Genomic DNA, 17,598 nt, shown 5'->3' with positions numbered 1-17,598 from the left:
TAAAAATAATACAATAATTCCCATATTACCTTCTACTACACACAATTGTTTAAGAAAAAAGTCACTAGTGCAAAATAACAAAAAACAACAATGAAACAAAAATATAAATATAACAATGTCAACAACACTGCTTTAATATGTTTGTGTACATTGGTGGTGGTACCACAGTGGCGAATGGCTTTCTTGCACTCATCACATGTGGCAGTGTCCCTATCAGCTGCAGTGAATAAAGTCCACACAGCGCTTCTCATCACGGGCTGCTCTCAGTGCTCTGACTCTCCGCTCTCCGGCAGAGCAGGGAGGGGGAGGGGCGAAGTGCGCCTGGGTGAGCAGCAGAGAGAGAGAGAGGGAGAGGTGCGCTGTTTGCACAGACAGACTTGGGGAGACGCTGCGCTCGCATGAACTCTGTGAGGAAATTCGAGTAATTTGCTGGACATATAGAAGAGAAACTGCAACAAAAGTATTGATCTCATCACGCTAGTATCGATCTGATACCGATACTCACCTTGGTATCAATAGTATAGATATTTAGATCGATACGCCCACCCCTAGCTAGCGGCACAGAGCAAGTCAGGCTGTCTCTGCTGGAGTTGGTGCAGTAAGAGTCGGTGTTTAACTGTGTGAAAATGTCTAAAGTCCTGATGCTGAAAACGTTTGTCAACCAGCGACTGACTGCGGTTGTTGAAGACATATTTGAACAGTTTGAAAGAACGATAGCAGAGTACGAGGAGCAACTTTGTCGGTCAGAAGAGGAGAACGAGCGGCAACGGAAACTACTGGCCGCTGTTTTCAGCCCTCAGCTTCGCTTACACAGAGCAGGTTTGTTCATCATTTTCATTGTTAAAACAGAGCTGCTCATACATTGTGTTACGCGTTCAAAATTTCAGGAAAGGACCAAAAACACTTTATAGGATAAACACATCTGTTTGCCACTCTCAACCACAACTTCCTCTTTACCGCTTTGCAGGGGGCTTTTATGCGTCAAGGCCTGAACTTAACCTTTCTACTTAGAATGACGTCCGTATATGCGGTCAAGCCAGCCGTGGTTTGCGTTTCCTTGGTCAAATCAGCCGCACCTTTTTTTCCAGTGCGCAAATGATCTAACGTTTACGGTAATCGTAATGAAACCGCTCTGAAGAGCTGCTGGTAGTGAATTTGGGGCAGACTGGGGTCTCATGATCAGACCCATAGACATATATACACGTCTATGATCAGACCCATGAAACATACGATACTTTTACAGTAATTATTCCCGGTAATAAACTGAAGGTATCACGAAGGTATCCTTCCGGATTTCAAAGTAAAGGACGACGTGAGAAGAATAAGGATACCTCACCCAACTTTGATGTAGAATAAAAACCTTATTTTCCATAAGTAGTCCACGATACATATACTGCTGAATTTAGTACTTCCTAGACTATTTGCATGCATAATATGGAGTACTTTTACTGAGTACTTTTCGAGTAATCCTGTGTCAAAATCCTTAACAGAGAGCAAGAATAAATATTACTTCACCCAACTTTGTTGTAGAATAAAAACCTTATTTTCCATAAGTAGTCCAAGATTCATACACTTCTGAACTAAGTACTTCCTAGACTACTTGCATGCATAATATGAAGTACTTTTACTGAGTACTTTTCGAGTAATCCTGTCAAAATCCTTAACAGAGAACAAGATTAAAGATATTTCGCCCAACTTTGATGTGGAATAAAAAAAGTATTTTCCATAAGTAGTCAAAGATACATATACTGCTGAACTTAGTACTTCCTAGAGTACTTGCCTGAATAATATGAAGTACTTTTACTGAATACTTTTCGAGTAATAGTTTGACATCTTTTACAGAAAGCAAGAATAAGGATGCTTCACCCAACTTTGATGTAGAATAAAAACCTTACTTTCCGTAAGTAGTCCAAGATTCATATACTGCTGAACTAAGTACTTCCTAGAGTACTTGCATGAATAATATGGAGTACTTGTACTGTGTACTTTTCGAGTAATCCTGTGTCAAAATCCTTAACAGAGAGCAAGAATAAGGATACTTCACCCAACTTTGATGTGGAATAAAACACGTATTTTCCATAAATAGTCCAAGATTCATATACTGCTGAACTAAGTACTTCCTAGAGTACTTGCATGCATAATATGAAGTACTTTTACTGAGTACTTTTCGAGTAATCCTGTGTCAAAATCCTTAACAGAGAGCAAGAATTAGGATATTTCGCCTAACTTTGATGTGGAATAAAAACCTTATTTTCCATAAGTAGTCCAAGATTCATATACTGCTGAACTAAGTACTTCCTAGAGTACTTGCATGAATAATATGGAGTACTTTTACTGAGTACTTTTCGAGTAATCCTGTGTCAAAATCCTTAACAGAGCAAGAATAAGGATACTTCACCCAACTTTGATGTGGAATAAAAACCTTATTTTCCATAAGTAGTCAAAGATACATATACTGCTGAACTAAGTACTTCCTAGACTACTTGCATGAATAATATGGAGTACTTTTACTGAGTACTTTTCGAGTAATCCTGTGTCAAAATCCGAGTAACCGAGAGTTTCATTACATAGTTACACTCAAAGCAGATAACAATGTCGTGATGCAGTTTCACTCAAAGCCAACAACTATCTCATAATGCAATTTCAATCAAAGCAAATGCCTATATCGTAATGCAGTTTCGCTAAAGCCATAACTTTTCATAATGCAACTCCTCCTGCCTAACAATTGCCCTGTGTATGGTACTGCGGTTAAGCCAGCCGCCGCTTGGATTTCGATGTCATTTCGTGGAGTTAGGGTACGGGTGTCAGAGAGGCCAACTTGATCCAAAACTTTAAAGTAGAATCTCATGAGATTTATCATGGATATAGTCAGGGTCATCCTGAACAGGAGTACATTGAGAGTTTCATGTAACCTAGCTTTTTAAATTTATTTTCAAATATGAAGAAATTCTAAGTTGATTTCGTTTGAGCAGACTTGCCCCTTAAATTTCTCAAAATCTGTCCAGTAAAACCACATCAACATTTGTAGCGTTATTTTGATATGATTATGTTGAATTCCATATCAGGTGCAATATAATGTCGTTTTTACTTAATCAAATGAGAGAGAATTACAGCTGTGTCCCAATCCAGGGGCTGCAGCCTTCGAAGGCTGGGCAGACCGTTGAAACCTAACTGAAATAAGGCGGTTGTCAGTACCCCATCCGTCCCGGCTGCCCGATTCGTTCTGCGCACGCTCATACTTATTCCTGCCCGATTTGTACCTCACGTGTGGACTTTTGACGGCAGCAAGTCTTTCTTTTAATAACTATATTAACAACTCAATATTAGACAAATACATCCATCCATCCTACACTGCAATACAAATAACAGTATGTGGCCGCTGTATGATGAAGGTCTACCACAGGCTGAGAGGAAACCATGGCCAAGTTCTTTACTCTCAACCAACAACTGATGTTGACATTAGCTCACTAATGTATGGCTAACGTCATTTAATATCGACAATATAATTTCATATTTAAAATAACAAGTCGTGAAATGTAAGAACATTTACTTAAGTACTATACTTTTATGCAACTTTACTCTTCCACTCCACTACACCTTGGAGGTAAATACTGTGCTTTTTACTCTGTCTTATTTAGTTACTTTTCATATGACTTTTTTTCATACCTTTCCTGTAGAGTGAAAACCTCATTTCTGTAAATTTGGTGATTTCAAATTGGAATGTTTGTTTTAAACTGTAGGATGAAGAAAAGTGGGAGAGGAGTGATAGCACATAGAAAGCTACCATTGCTGCAATGCTATCATACATTTTCCAACACTAGAGACATAGACCTTTATAAAAATCACTATGAGACATGGTCCCTCCAAATTGGCAAGATCAACCCCCTGGCTCATGGACTATTATACCACTATATGTTGAGAAAATTCTCCTGCTTCTTAATCTAAATACATTACAATACAGCAGTAAAATGCAACCTACACATGAATGCAGCAGTAATATTAAATCCAACATCATATGATACTAACACTGACAGAAACCATTTTACTGCATTACTAGTTATACATTTATACATTTTATAGTTAAAGTACTGATAATATTTTTGCTGTCGTATAGTTTTTAATTGGATAGTTTATATTTTTATTTGTAGTGGAGTATTTTAACAGCGTGGTATAATCAGTTTGTACTTATACTTCTTTCACCGCTGAAAAATAATCTTAATCCTGCTTTAATAAGAAAAATGTTACTTCATTAATCAACTTAAAAAAGGCTGACTAGAGAGATAAATGAAAATATATATCACACTAAATATCTAGCTCATGTTAAATTAAGTGTTGAGACCCAGCTGAGACCCCTGTACCCCAGGACAAATCGGAGCCTTGATGTCCTTGACAGATTTTCTAAAGGGGAGGACACTGTGGTGGAAATGTAAGAATAAAGGGAAAAATGGACAAAGAAAAAAATTGTCTTTCGTATATTTATTATAGCTTTTGCGCTATAGGATCGAAGTGACAGTCGGCGTCTACAGAGGAATCGATGAAGAGTACATGCTCACCAGGGTTTTTATGCACAAGATAAAAAGGGACCAGTAATTACATTCAGGGACCGAGCAATTGCATTCAGACTTAACACTCTTGTATCAATCCAGACGTGCTATATTTCATCACTACATCATTCTGCAGGTGCATGTTGTTAACTGACCAGGCACTGTATTAGAGTAGGCATTTCTTCTACAATTCTTGGGTTCAAGATGAGTATTACTACCAGTTCAACAAAAGTCCAGTCTTATTTCTTTCTACAAAACAGTATTACACAAAGAGTCACAGGGAACATTATTGTATTCAATACAAAGTCATAATAGATAACATTGCAGCTACATAAGAAGATTATTGTGTTCAATACAGAGTCAAAATAGATGATAGATGATATCATTTCACTGCAGACAAGCCTGATTTTCAGCTGAGCGGGGAGGCCCTGGCAGTGCTGCTGGACCTTCTGAAGCAGGAAAAGTGGCACAATTGAGACCCTGGTGTTTCTCTTCTGACTGGCAAGCGGGGCATCTTACTGGGTGGTCTCCAGAGTGTTTGGGATGCCTCGTTCCACTGTCCGCCGCATCTTCCACAGGGTAACTGAAGAGATTGTGGCTATTCGCCACCACGTCATCCGCCTCCTGAAGACCCAGGAAGATTTGGAGGCAGTGTCCCGTGGGTTTGCAGGGCTGGCAAGACGCAGAGCTTTCCGGAAAGCAGCTGGTACAATTGATGGCTGCCATGTCCACATTAAGAAACCAAATGGCCCTGATGGACACTGCTACAGAAACAGGAAACAGTTTTTTTCAATCCTCCTGCAAGCAGTTTTTGACCATCAGGGCTGGCTGGATGCCAAAGCTCCAGGTGCACCGCCCTCCAAAAACCTCCACTACCTTCTTCTCCAAGCTATCTGAGCTACTTATCTGTGCCTGCTCCATGTCAACATCTACACTCCTCCTCTGTGACTTAAACATCCACGTGGAGCCCCAGTAGCTGCACACTCGCAGCGGAATTCCTGTCACTGCTGGACTGCTCCAATATCAGTCTGCATGTTCAACATCCCACACATGCCAAAGGTTCTTGACCTGTTGTGTTTCACTGGCATATCTATGAAGTTTAATTAGTGTCAAAACTCGTGCGCACATGATACGAGCGCACAGGACAGTAACCGCGAGTGGAAAACTGATCTGAGAGCGCACAGGACAGTAACCGCGAGTGGAAAACTGATCTGAGAGCGCACAGGACAGTATCCATGAGTGGAAAACTGATCTGAGAGCGCACAGGACAGTATCCACGAGTGGAAAACTGATCTGAGAGCGCACAGGACAGTAACCGCGAGTGGAAAACTGATCTGAGAGCGAACAGGACAGTATCCACGAGTGGAAAACTGATCTGAGAGCGCACAGGACAGTATCCACGAGTGGATCGTCACCCCAAGGGAGCATTTCCACTCAGCGCACACAAATGCAGTCTCGAGCGCTCGCTCTACCATCTCTACGCGCTCGCAACTGCTCAACACTCGCGCTCGGTTGCAGAGTCTACGCTCGCTGTCAAAACTTTTGACACTTTGGGGGAGGGGATTGAGCGGACAGTGGCTGATGCCTCCGCTCATTTGATTGGACTATGATTGGCTGTTTAGTTTGACCAATCCGGTGGTTAAGGTGTGACGTCACACTTCCACATAAAACTGTTTCCGGGTCTAAGCAGCAACAACATCTCCTATTTACAATATGCTGCAGTGCTGTTTTAAATGTTCTGAGTCTGACAAACACCTTCAGTTTGTGTTGATCTCCGTGTCAGGCACTCCCTGTCAGCACCTGTGTCTGATCAACAAAGAATGATGAAGAAAGGCTCAACAGGTTTCTGTTGAAGTCATGTCAAATGACTAATAATGGCCAATCAGCACAGTTTCTAATGATGATGAAGATTTGGAACAAATTAAATCTTTTGTTACTCAAATCCAAGCTTTTCCTTACACCCAGAGGAGTTCAGTCCAACTGACGGTTGGAAGAAGAAGTTGATGCTATTTCTGCCTTTTGCTGATGAAGCTTTCATGTGTATAGGTTTAGTTTACAGATGTTGGTCTTTTTTCATTATTGAAGATTATGGAAAAGAATAAGGGTGCATTCACACCTAAAGTCTGTTGGTTTGGTCTGAATCAAAGACCAAATTGTTACAAAGTTGCATTTTGCCCCAGGTTTGGTTTGTGTTTACACGGCAGCTTTTACCAGCGGACCAAAAGTTTTGATGCGGAGGAAACTGCTCTCTGATTGGTCAGAATTTCCACGTGGGAAAACTCCCTGAAGAAAAACAAAGCAAGAGAGCACACTGATCAATCACACTCAACGTGATTGGAGACTTTAATGTTTTGTTGTTGAGTTTTTAACTTTTAACCGACACTGTTCCACAGCTCGATCAGTTCCATCTCCTTTCTTTTTTCACTGCACAGTTTGAACACCTCCGTGTTCTTGTGCGTTTCCACAAATATTTGTTTGGTCAGCCCATATTTCTACTTCCACATTGCTCCCCTACGTCTGCCCTCTACTCATCTCGCTGCGTCTCAGCACCCATAAAACTACAATGCCCAGTTTTATGGTTTGTTTCCTTTATTTGGTCCGACTTTAAGTCCGTTTACATTCTCACCAGAATCAAACTGGACCGTGGACGGAAACAGACGGAGACCTGTCTTTTCTAGCAGACCATGGTCCGGTTGTTTGGACTAAACAATCGGACTAATCAAGGCTGGTGTGAACCCGCCCTAAAACTACATGAACTGTTTGCGCTCTCTGCTGGACATTTTTAAATCCGTCCTAATAGTTTACATACAGCTGATTCCAGAACAATGAAACCTTCTCTATTGTAGCTCAGCTGAATGTTGGTCAGTAGTTTATTTTCTTACATGGAATTAAAAATATGTTGATGTATATCTTTTCTGGTTGCTGCTAACCCTGCATAGAGATCAGTGACCCAGCAACAGGCAGGAGGTTCATATTGTAATTCAGCCAATTTCTGAGATTATCCTACGTACAGCTGACAACAGTCACCAGCTAAAAAGACAAAGTTTCTGTCTTGTTTCAACAATCTTAAAGTTTTTCAGATTTGCTTAAACTTTTGCTGGTGGTGTTCTTTAACATCTCTCTTATTTGTGTTCACTGTGTCCTGCAAACGTCCAGCAGCTGTTGTTGAGTAAAGAAGAGCTTCAACCTGAGCAGCAGGAGTGGAGCCCCAGTCTGGATCAGGAGGACACTGAGCCCCCCCACATTAAAGAGGAGCAGGAGGAACTCTGGATCAGTCAGGAGGGAGAGCAGCTTCAAGGACTGGGTGAGGCTGATACCAACAAGTTCCCCTTCACTATTGTCACTGTGAAGAGTGAAGATGATGAAGAGAAACCTCAGTCCTCACAGCTTCATCAGAGACAAACCGAACAGATGGAAACAGGAGCTGATGGAGAGGACTGTGGAGGAGCAGAACCAGCCAGGAACTCAGATCCAGAGAGACATTTACAACCAGAGACTGAGGTCAAGACTGAAGACTCTTCTGAACCTGAGACTGAAGACAGTGAGGATTATTGGAAGGAGACCAGAGAACATCAGTCAGGTTTAGACACTCAGGAAAAATGGAAAGATAAGAGACCAAAGAAATCACATAGCTGCTCTGAGTGTGGTAATACATTCAAAGAGAAAGGGAATATGATCAGACACATGAGAATTCACACAGGAGAGAAACCCTTTAATTGTTCTGATTGTGGTAAACGTTTTAACAGAAAGTTTAATCTGACACTCCACATGAACAATCACAGAGGAGAGAACCTCTTCAGCTGCTCTGAGTGCAGTACAAAGTTTAGTTATAAGCGAAGTCTGACCAAGCATATGATCCTTCATGAAGGAGAAAGACCCTTTAGCTGCACTGAGTGCAGTAAAAGATTTAACGATGAAAAACATCTGACCGAACATATGATCGTTCACAAAGGAGTGAAACCCTTCAGCTGCGCTGAGTGCGGAAAAGGGTTTAATCAAAACGGGCATCTGAGTTTTCACATGAGAATTCACACAGGAGAGAGACCCTTCAGCTGCTCTGAGTGTGGTAAAAGATTTTATCGAAAAGGGCATCTGAGCTCTCACATGAGAATTCACACAGGAGAGAAACACTTTAGCTGCTCTGACTGTGGTAAGGGATTTCACCAAAAGTCTAATCTGAATCTTCACATGGCAAATCACAGAGGGGAGAAACGCTACAGCTGCAGTGTTTGTGACCAAAGATTATTTTGGCATCGTCATTTAAAAAAACACAAGTGTGTTGGCACTCAGGCTTCAGAGCTTCATCAAAACCAAACAGGTGCTGATGGAGAGGACTGTGGAGGAGCAGAACCAGCCAGGAACTCAGATCCAGAGAGACATTTACAACCAGAGACTGAGGTCAAGACTGAAGACTCTTCTGAACCTGAGACTGAAGACAGTGATGATGATTGGAAGGAGACCAGAGAACATCAGTCAGGTTTAAACTCTGAGAAATGTTGAAGTTCGTGTCAGTGATATGAGAAGTAACACTGGTGAGAAACCACTCAGCTGCTCGAGCTGCAGAGCGTTGTCATCCGTTCAGCTAGAGTTCACACAGGAGAGAAACCATATAGTTGTTATGTTTGCAGTAAAGGATTTGCACAAAGGGCGAAGTTTGTTACAACACATTAGAGGTCTTCATGGGTCAAAAATGTCATGCCGGAATCCGGAACCAAACCAGTCTTACATTTGAAAGCGGTGACCCGGACCCGGGAAGAACCGAGAAATGTTGGACCCGACCCCAGCCAGGAAAAACAGACCCGATCAGCACCAGCTGATTGCTATTGACAAGTTACCATTGGTCAGCTGTTGAAACAAAACTTTTTGCCCTATCTAATGTGACGCAGCCTTCTGCCCTGTGCCTGGCTGTGCATATAATCCACACACACACACACACACTAACACACACAGCACTTTAATCATGACCAACGCTTTCTAATCACGGCCAGGTCTTCCTGGATCCTCTCGGGTATTACACATAATGTTGACCAGACCCGGAACCGGGGATTAAAGAATGAGTCCTGACCGAACCCGTCCTGGTCCCAGTTCGGGTCCCGGGTCCTTGGGTTCTGGTGGACCAGTGAAGACCTCTACAACAGATTAGTTTGATTTACAACATAAAAAAAAAAGAGATCTTGGATTTAGATGTTTCCTTCCTAATACCGATTGTTACATGCACTCCCCCTGCTGGCTGTTGGTTTTAATGTTTGTACTCACCCTGTTATCCCTTTCAGGTGTTGATGATCCACCAGGGGTCCGTTTCACAAAGCAGGTTTATTGAAAACTCTGAGTCTGTTAACCCTGAAATGAGGGAAACTCTGAGTTTTCCGTTTCACAAAGGGAGGTAACTTAAGCTCTCAGTCAGTTACCGTAGTAACAGACTCTATGAACCTAACCTGGTCGGGAGCAGGTTTTCTTCAGGAAACTCAGAGTTTCGCTCCGTCTCCTCCCTTATATTCTCTTATATTCTATCAATTCGACTTCCTCATTCATTCAGCCCGTCTCACGCGTGTGTTTAAAAAAAGTCTTTTATAATTATGATAAAAAAGATCAAAAGACAAATCTGTGTCAAAGTCATCATTTGTAGATTTTCCACCACCACTGCCGAGAGCACTCAGATAAGACACCTTAAGTTATTGGATTTATTTTTTTTAAACTAACACATTCAGTTTAATCAACATGAATTATAATGTATGTGACGTCAGCATCATGTTAGGGATAAAGCTGATGCACATTAAAACAGCCACTGAATGATATTTAATATTTAAAATATGATTGAAGTGCTTCCATGTATGTTTTTTTCTCCCGCTGTATTGCTCCTAAATTAATATAAATTTTAGCTTCCGGTCGTGATCAAGTATTAAATAAACAGACCAGTTCAAACTTGCGCATTAACTCGAGCAGCAGTTTCTTCCCACGCTGCTTCTCTCTCTTTTGCAGCTGCAGCCGTGTTACTTTATTTTTCTAAAAACATGCTCGTATTCGCTGAACGTCTGCATGAGGATTTCGAGCTCCACTGGTGTGACGTAGGAGGACCTCTTTTTGTGCACCGTTGCCATGGTGAATCGTGGTGTCGGGGCTCCATTAATGCTGGCTTTTTACAGTCAGCGTGCATGCACTTAACTCTGGCTGAACCTACTCAGAGTTGATTGAACTAACTCTGATCAGCTGTTCTGGAACCGAAAACTCAGAGTTTCCTATCTCAGAGAAGATCGACTCAGAGTTCAGGGTTAGACTCAGAGTTTGTTGAACCTGCTTTGTGAAACGGACCCCTGATTTAGAGGAGAGACCATAAAAGGGAGGGCAGCAAAACATTAGAGTCTCTTCTGATGGCTTCACTGCAGCAGCAGGAGTAGCTGGAGCTACTCCTTTGTTAATTTGAGTTTTGCTTTGTGCATTCTTTACTTATTTTCTGATGGGACCGGTAGTCTAGTTTTATTTCTTTGCTAGGGTTTAGTCTTGTTAGGTTTTGGGAAGAGGGTAAGCACCAGATCCTACGGCCCTCTGTGGGCTGGTCTGAGTGCCTACCTGTTTTTGTTTGGCTCGGCCGGCCCATCAGTATTTGTTTAGGTGTGTTTGTTTTGAAATTGGTTGTTTTATTGGTCTTGTGATTTAATAAATAAATTCTTTTTTTTTTGCAACTACTCTGATTCTTCATTATGTTTGGCCTCTTTGATTTGGAGCTGTTGGTGAGGTTGTAACACCGATTGTGAAACTAGTATTGAGTATCGGCCAATACAGGGTTTTAAAAACTATAGTACTGTTGGAGAAACACTGATGCGTATAAATCAGGGTCAAAGGAAGACATCTACCTTGGATCATAGTTATTATTTCAAATGTATTCAACCCGCACTTCATCACGCTCGGAGGCTCCCACACCTCAGAAACATCTACGGTGACTGGTTCACCAACTCTTCCTGGCAGCAGCAACTCTTTCTCTTTCCTCAAAATAACGCCGGATGAAATGCAAGGACTCATCAACCAACTGAAGGCTAACTGTGGAGCTGAGCCAGATGGTATTGAATTTAAATATATTAAATGAGCTGCTCATGTCCTGATTTGTGATATATTCAACCTGTCTTTATCTACCTGTGCCCTCCCTCTTACCTGGAAGCGTGCCATCGTTGCATGCCACTTCACAAGGGTGGTAACCCCCGCTACTTTTATTCTTAAGGCCAGATGAATACAGGACGTGTTGGGGAAAAAAATTGAAACTTTATAATTAAATGTTTTGGAGGTGATGATATATAATCAAAAGTTTTATAATATGTTTTAGTTGAAACTTTATAATCAAATGTTTTAGAGTTGAAGTTATATATCCAAAAGTTTTATAAATCAAATGTTTTAAAAGTTAAAGGTCTTATAGTCTAATGCCTTAAAGTTAAAGTTTTACAGTCAAATGTTTTAAAATAAGTTTTTATAATCCAAAGCGTTAAAGCTCTAAAGTACAATCCTAAACTGAGAAACTCGCTGGGCTCATTATAAAAGCCAGGTGCAGATCAAAGGGTGGGAAGCTGGCTGCCTTATCTGATCTAGAGATAAGAAAACAGGTGTCCCCCCCTACGAGCCCCTCCCTTATCTGTTGTACAGTGCATGAACGTGCCTAATTGGCCGGAGTGAGGAAGAGTCCTGCGGAAAAGTTGGAAATGGGTCAGGCAAAACTGAGAGGAAACAAACTGAGGGCAGAGAGCCAGAGCGAGGGGGGCTCCAACAGGTGGTGGTACTTGCAACACACTTTGACTAATTAGGCAGAGACCTGAAAATAAAAAAAAAACAAGCTGAAGCCCAGCGAGGGAGGGGTTTAGAGTATATAAGACCTGAGCAGCTGACCCGTGGCAGTCTCATCCGGATGGACTCGGGTTTAATTGTTTGTATTTATACGGGAATAAACTCTTTTTGCATCAGATTCTGCCAGTCTCTAGTGTTTGCTTGTCTGAGCTTTCTGAAGACTTTGATTATATTTTTAAGAGTTTTTAAACCATGTTTATTACCTAGTTTAAAGAGTTTTTCAACCATGTTTTATTATCTGTTGGAGATTGAAATTAAGTGGCTGATAAGAGGGTTCGGGGAACTTTTTTGCCACAACAGAAGTAGTGGGTGTAGGTCGACCAGGTGAACTGGAAGCCGTGAGTGAAATCGAACGAACGGACTATTTTGAATTGGTGGTTAGTGGCATAATCTGGATTGGCACAGGATCAGAATGGCAAGTAGTAGTGGTGGATTTTCTGAGGATATGGAGCTTGAATGGTCAAGAATTGTGAGGAATAGGAGAGAAGGAGGGAGAAAGGAAAACTGAAGAATGGCAAGCAAGATGGCACTTGAAGATCGTGAGGAAAGACTCGATGATGTACCGAAGAAAGTAATGATGGAAGAGTTTAAGGTCATTCTTAAGTTTAAAGAAGCACATCAAATAGTGTCAGTTAGCAGTCTGTTGGTGAAGTGCAAAAACGCTGAGCAAAGAAGTATGGCATTAAAACTTCAAACTGTATGCAAGAAAGAAAGAAGTAGAAAGAAAAACAATAGATGAGAGACGATGAGCTAGGGGAGTAACGGGAATTCCCCTTGGAGAAAATTTGGAACAACTGAAGAGAATGATTAAGAGAGGAACGGTTAAGTAAAGTAAATGTATTGAAAAAGAAAAATTATTAATACAATTATTATGTTCAAGTATATTCAGATACATCTAAAACACCAGAAAATAGATAGGAGTGGCTTTTATTATTCCAGAGCTACATGTGATAGTAAATAAGAGGATTAATAATAACATAGCAGTTTATACAGGAGAAATGTTGGCCATTCTACTCGCTCTTAGTTGGATTGAGGAAGTTAAACCAAGAAGAGTTTTGATAGGGTCAGATTCAACTAGTGCATTGGAAAGAAAAGAAAATATGTATTCAGAAACAAGGACATTGTATTTGACGTAGCTCACACTGTATTGGAATTAAGAGGGCAGGAGTAGAAATCATATTTATGTGGATTTCAGCACATATTGGTGTGGATGGGAATGAGTTGGCAGATAAATATGCAAAAGGAGGAAAACAGAAATAAGTATGGTCATTAAGTACAGCAAGGCACAGGTTACAATAATAATAATTAAGATCCACTTCCAAACTCAAATCAATTCTGTCACACGCCGACTTGGAAAAAGTTATTCACTTAGTGATCTTTTGTCGACTCGACTGCTGTAATTCACTCCTTTCCGGTATCAATCTTAAATCTCTCTCTCGCCTCCGACTGGTCCAGAATGCAGCAGCTAGGCTTCTTACTGGTTTTAACGACATCACATCACTCCTCTCCTTGCCTCCCTTCACTGGCTCCCTGTCCGTTTGAGAATTGACTTTAAGTTTTTCTGGTCACTTTTAAAGCTCGTTTGGGTCATGCCCCGATTTACATTTTAGAAATGCTGACACCTTATGAGCCATCTCGCGCCCTTGGATCCTCAGGTGGAGGCCTTCTGGTCATTCCAAAGTCAAGGCTCAAATCTAAAGGTGACCGCGCTTCTGCCGTCAGGGCCCCTCACCTTTGGAATGAGCTGCCTGAGGAGATAAGGCGTGCAGAGTCAATGACCTCTTTTAAATCACTTCTTAAAACTCACTTTTACAGACCTGCTTTTATGTGATGTTTTTTTAAATGCATTTTGAAAATGCTTTTTATCCATTCATCTGTTCCTATTCCTACTGTCATTTATGGCTTTTATTTAGCTAATTATTTTATTTCATTTTTTTATTTGTTTATTCTTTAACGTATTGTTTTGTTTTGTTTTCTCATTAATTTTATTGATCCCAGCCTTTTTATCTGTCTTCCTCTGATGTGATGTCGTCCTTTTATAACCTTTAATGATCTTTCATTGACTTATTTCTTTATTTATCTCTTTATTTGTATTGCTTATTGCTCCAACTGCCTCTGTTTCTGTTTTGTCACTTTTGTTCTTTTTACTTGCATTTATTCTTGTTGACCTTGGGTGTTTGACTTGAGTTCTTGCCTTTTGTTGAAATTTCTTGAATACTCTCTGTTTGGCCTCTTTGTTGAAAGTTCTTTAATCTGTTTGTATTCCGTAATCCTCCTGAGTTCCTGCCTTTGCTTTGTCTGTCAAAGCACCTTGTAAACATTCTGTTTTTAAAGATGCTATATAAATAAAGTTATTATTGTGATCAAATCAGAAATGAGACAGAAATGGCAAGAAGCGTGGGATAGAAGAAGTAAGGGCTGGTACTATTACAGTTTTCAAAAGAAAGTAGAGGAAGTAATAGATAAAGAGGAGGATATAATTTCGAGAATGACATTTGGCCATGCCAGGTTGAATAGCTCACTAAATATAATTAATAAGCATGACACAGGTAATTGTGACTATTGTGGGTAACAGGAAACAATAAAGCAAGTAGTGGAACAGTGTCCTAAATATTGGTTAGAAAGACAGGCACTAAAACGATCATTATAAAGTAATAAATTGGCACTTAATATCAGGGAAATACTGCAGGGGGGTTCGGGTTAGGCAGGGTATGGGGCCATATTCACATTTTTAGAAAGTACAGGTCTAAACAAACGTATTTAAGTAGTAGTGTAACGTTCTGATCCACACTCCTTTCCAGTTGGTGGCGGTAATGCATCTCTAAGCTTGTTTGCCAACCGCCAAGAACAAGAAGTAGAGTGTACCGGAAGTAGTGTTTTTGTTTCCGGGTCCCGAAAGCTCTCGCCAGAGCACAGTAGCATGTTTGGATGTGCTAGCATGCTACAGGAGCAGAGTAATCGTAGAAAAGACGTCAGCGATTAGTTTTCTTTTCCTTCTTTGACTCTTGGATGTGTAGAAAATGTCCGGGTTTCAGGATCTTAAAGATTTATTCAGACGGCGCCTGCTCGCTGCGGTTATCAGAGACGAGGCAGGACAAACAACATCCGGATACGAAGAGGAGCTTCACCGCCAAAGAAAACTGCTGGATGTGATTTTAACACCTGAAATAAAGCTGCGGAGAGCAGGTTGGTTTTCTTTCACTGCTGGAAACGTGTTTCCTGCTAATGTTTCAGGGAGCCGAGCCTTTAGCTAACGTTCATAGACACAGAGCGTGTTAGCCGCAGCTAGCTCCTGCTAAGAAAATACTGTGTGTAAGTACATTAACTTTTATACAGATTTGATGAACTTGTACATAACTATAGGTTGAGCAACCTTCTACTTTTACTACACTATATTATAGATAAATAGTAGAGATGTTTTGGTCATGAACAATTCATTCAAAAATAACTAATCTGTTTAGTGAACGGCGTGATTGATTCGTTCCTGTCGTTCACTCTGCTCGGTTCGCAGCGTCCCAATCCCTTCCTTCTTCCTTTTAGGGTGCATTCACACCTGAAGTCTGTTGGTTTGGTCTGAATCAAAGACCAAATTGTTACAAAGTTGCATTTTGCCCCAGGTTTGGTTTGTGTTTACACGGCAGCTTTTACCAGCGGACCAAAAGTTTTGATGCGGAGGAAACTGCTCTCTGATTGGTCAGAATTTCCACGTGGGAAAACTCCCTGAAGTATACAAAGCAAGAGAGCACACTGATCAATCACACTCAACGTGATCGGAGACTTTAATGTTTTGTTGTCGGAGTTTTTTACTTTTAACCGACACTGTTCCACAGTTCAATTCTCCTTTAGTTTTCCACTGCACAGTTCGAACAGTTTGAACACCTCCGTGTTCTCGTGCGTTTCCACAAGCATTTGTGAAATTGTTTGGTCAGCCCATATTTCTACTTCCTCATTGCTCCCCTACCTCTGTCCTCTACTCATCTCTCTGCAAATGTCAGTACCCCTTAACATACTACAATGCCCAGTTTTATGGTTTGCTTCCTGTATTTGGTCCTACGTTAAGTCTGTTTACCTTCTCACCAGAATCAAACCGGACCGTGGTTCATTTGGAAACGGGCAGAGACCCGTCTTTTGTAACAGCCATGGTCCGGTTGTTTGGTCGGCACCAGAGTTTCATTCTGGCGTTCCCACTACCTAAACGACCCGCACCGAGGGGACAAACTGGCTCCAGGGTTCGGTACAATCAGACTAAACAAGGCTGGTGGGAACCCGCCCTTAGAAAACCAGACTGATTGATGTTGGCACGCGCCAATAGCCTTTTGGAGGAGGTCTGTATGTATCAAATAACTATGTCACTGGGTAGGTGAACTACGGAACGTATCACTTGACCGAATGTCTGTCTCCCTCTCTCTCTCTCTCACTCGCTCACTGAACGAGAATGGTCCTTGTGAACAATACGACACGATTATGAACGAAAGTGGGGCTGATGTATTTCAGGTGTGCATACAAAGCCAATTCACAGACAGATGAACACAAACTAAAGGATGTTTATTTATTATGACATTAGGGTTTTGTAATGGACAATTTGGGCCAATTAAGTGTTATATCGTGACTATTTTACGAGAAGACCAGTGAGAGCCTTGGGAGCTGTCATCGTTCATGAACAAGTGAGTTATGTCTTTGTCATTACGGGTAAGCCAGAAGTGTCACTGCACCACGGCTTGTGGATGCTACTGGCACACCAAGCCAGTTTAATGCTTTATCTACTAGGGACACTGGTGAACATGCCGGGGTAAACGGGATAAACGACTTCTAGTCAAGACTTCCTTTCCGCGTGCTGCATTGTTTACAGAAAAAGAACCCGCTTTTCCTGTCATTGACTTTAATTAACAGGTCTTACCTTTGCCGAAATTTCAACATCATGATGCAGATTAGTAACAGGTCAAAGTAAGCTTTGTCAGGTCTGTCCTCAAGAGGAGAAGAAAACTACTTTTAAAATGCTCTTTTGTTGAATGGAGGTCAGATTGATTATTCCTGATGCATTCAAGGAAGTCAGGAAATCTGAACACTGAACGGCTTTCGTTGCACTGCGTGAGGGAATTGTTCAATTTTAGATCTTGAACTGACTGTTAGCTGTTTATAGAGATTAATAAGAAGCTAAATTACCGTCAGAGATCTGCAGATTGGGAGCCGGGATGTCATTAGAGCAGTTTACGTTTCGCCTGCTTTT

At 41.2% G+C, this 17,598-nt stretch overlaps 2 protein-coding genes across 4 annotated transcripts in view; both read left to right on the top strand.

Annotated features, from left to right (window-relative positions):
* Positions 1-626: 626 nt before the first annotated feature.
* On the top strand, positions 627-9,044 carry LOC138585246 (zinc finger protein 235-like). The gene is made up of 3 exons (XM_069657535.1): positions 627-819; positions 7,693-8,124; positions 8,533-9,044. Exons 1-3 carry the CDS (start codon positions 627-629, stop codon positions 9,042-9,044), a joined length of 1,137 nt encoding a protein of 378 aa, XP_069513636.1.
* Positions 9,045-15,391: 6,347 nt separating this feature from the next.
* The window catches only part of LOC138611122 (zinc finger protein 83-like), a 29,788-nt gene continuing 27,581 nt past the window's right edge, over positions 15,392-17,598 (top strand). For all 3 annotated transcript variants that reach the window (XM_069684088.1, XM_069684080.1, XM_069684065.1), the window contains exon 1: positions 15,392-15,557. In XM_069684088.1, the coding sequence (XP_069540189.1) occupies positions 15,392-15,557 (166 nt within the window). The remainder of the gene's footprint in view (positions 15,558-17,598) is intronic.

Source organism: Semicossyphus pulcher, unplaced genomic scaffold, assembly GCF_022749685.1.
Source record: "Semicossyphus pulcher isolate SPU_LCO1_2020_fin unplaced genomic scaffold, fSemPul1.0.p SCAF_11, whole genome shotgun sequence".
NCBI classification, from domain to species: Eukaryota; Metazoa; Chordata; class Actinopteri; order Labriformes; family Labridae; genus Semicossyphus; species Semicossyphus pulcher.
This window is presented reverse-complemented; position numbering and strand designations above follow the sequence as displayed.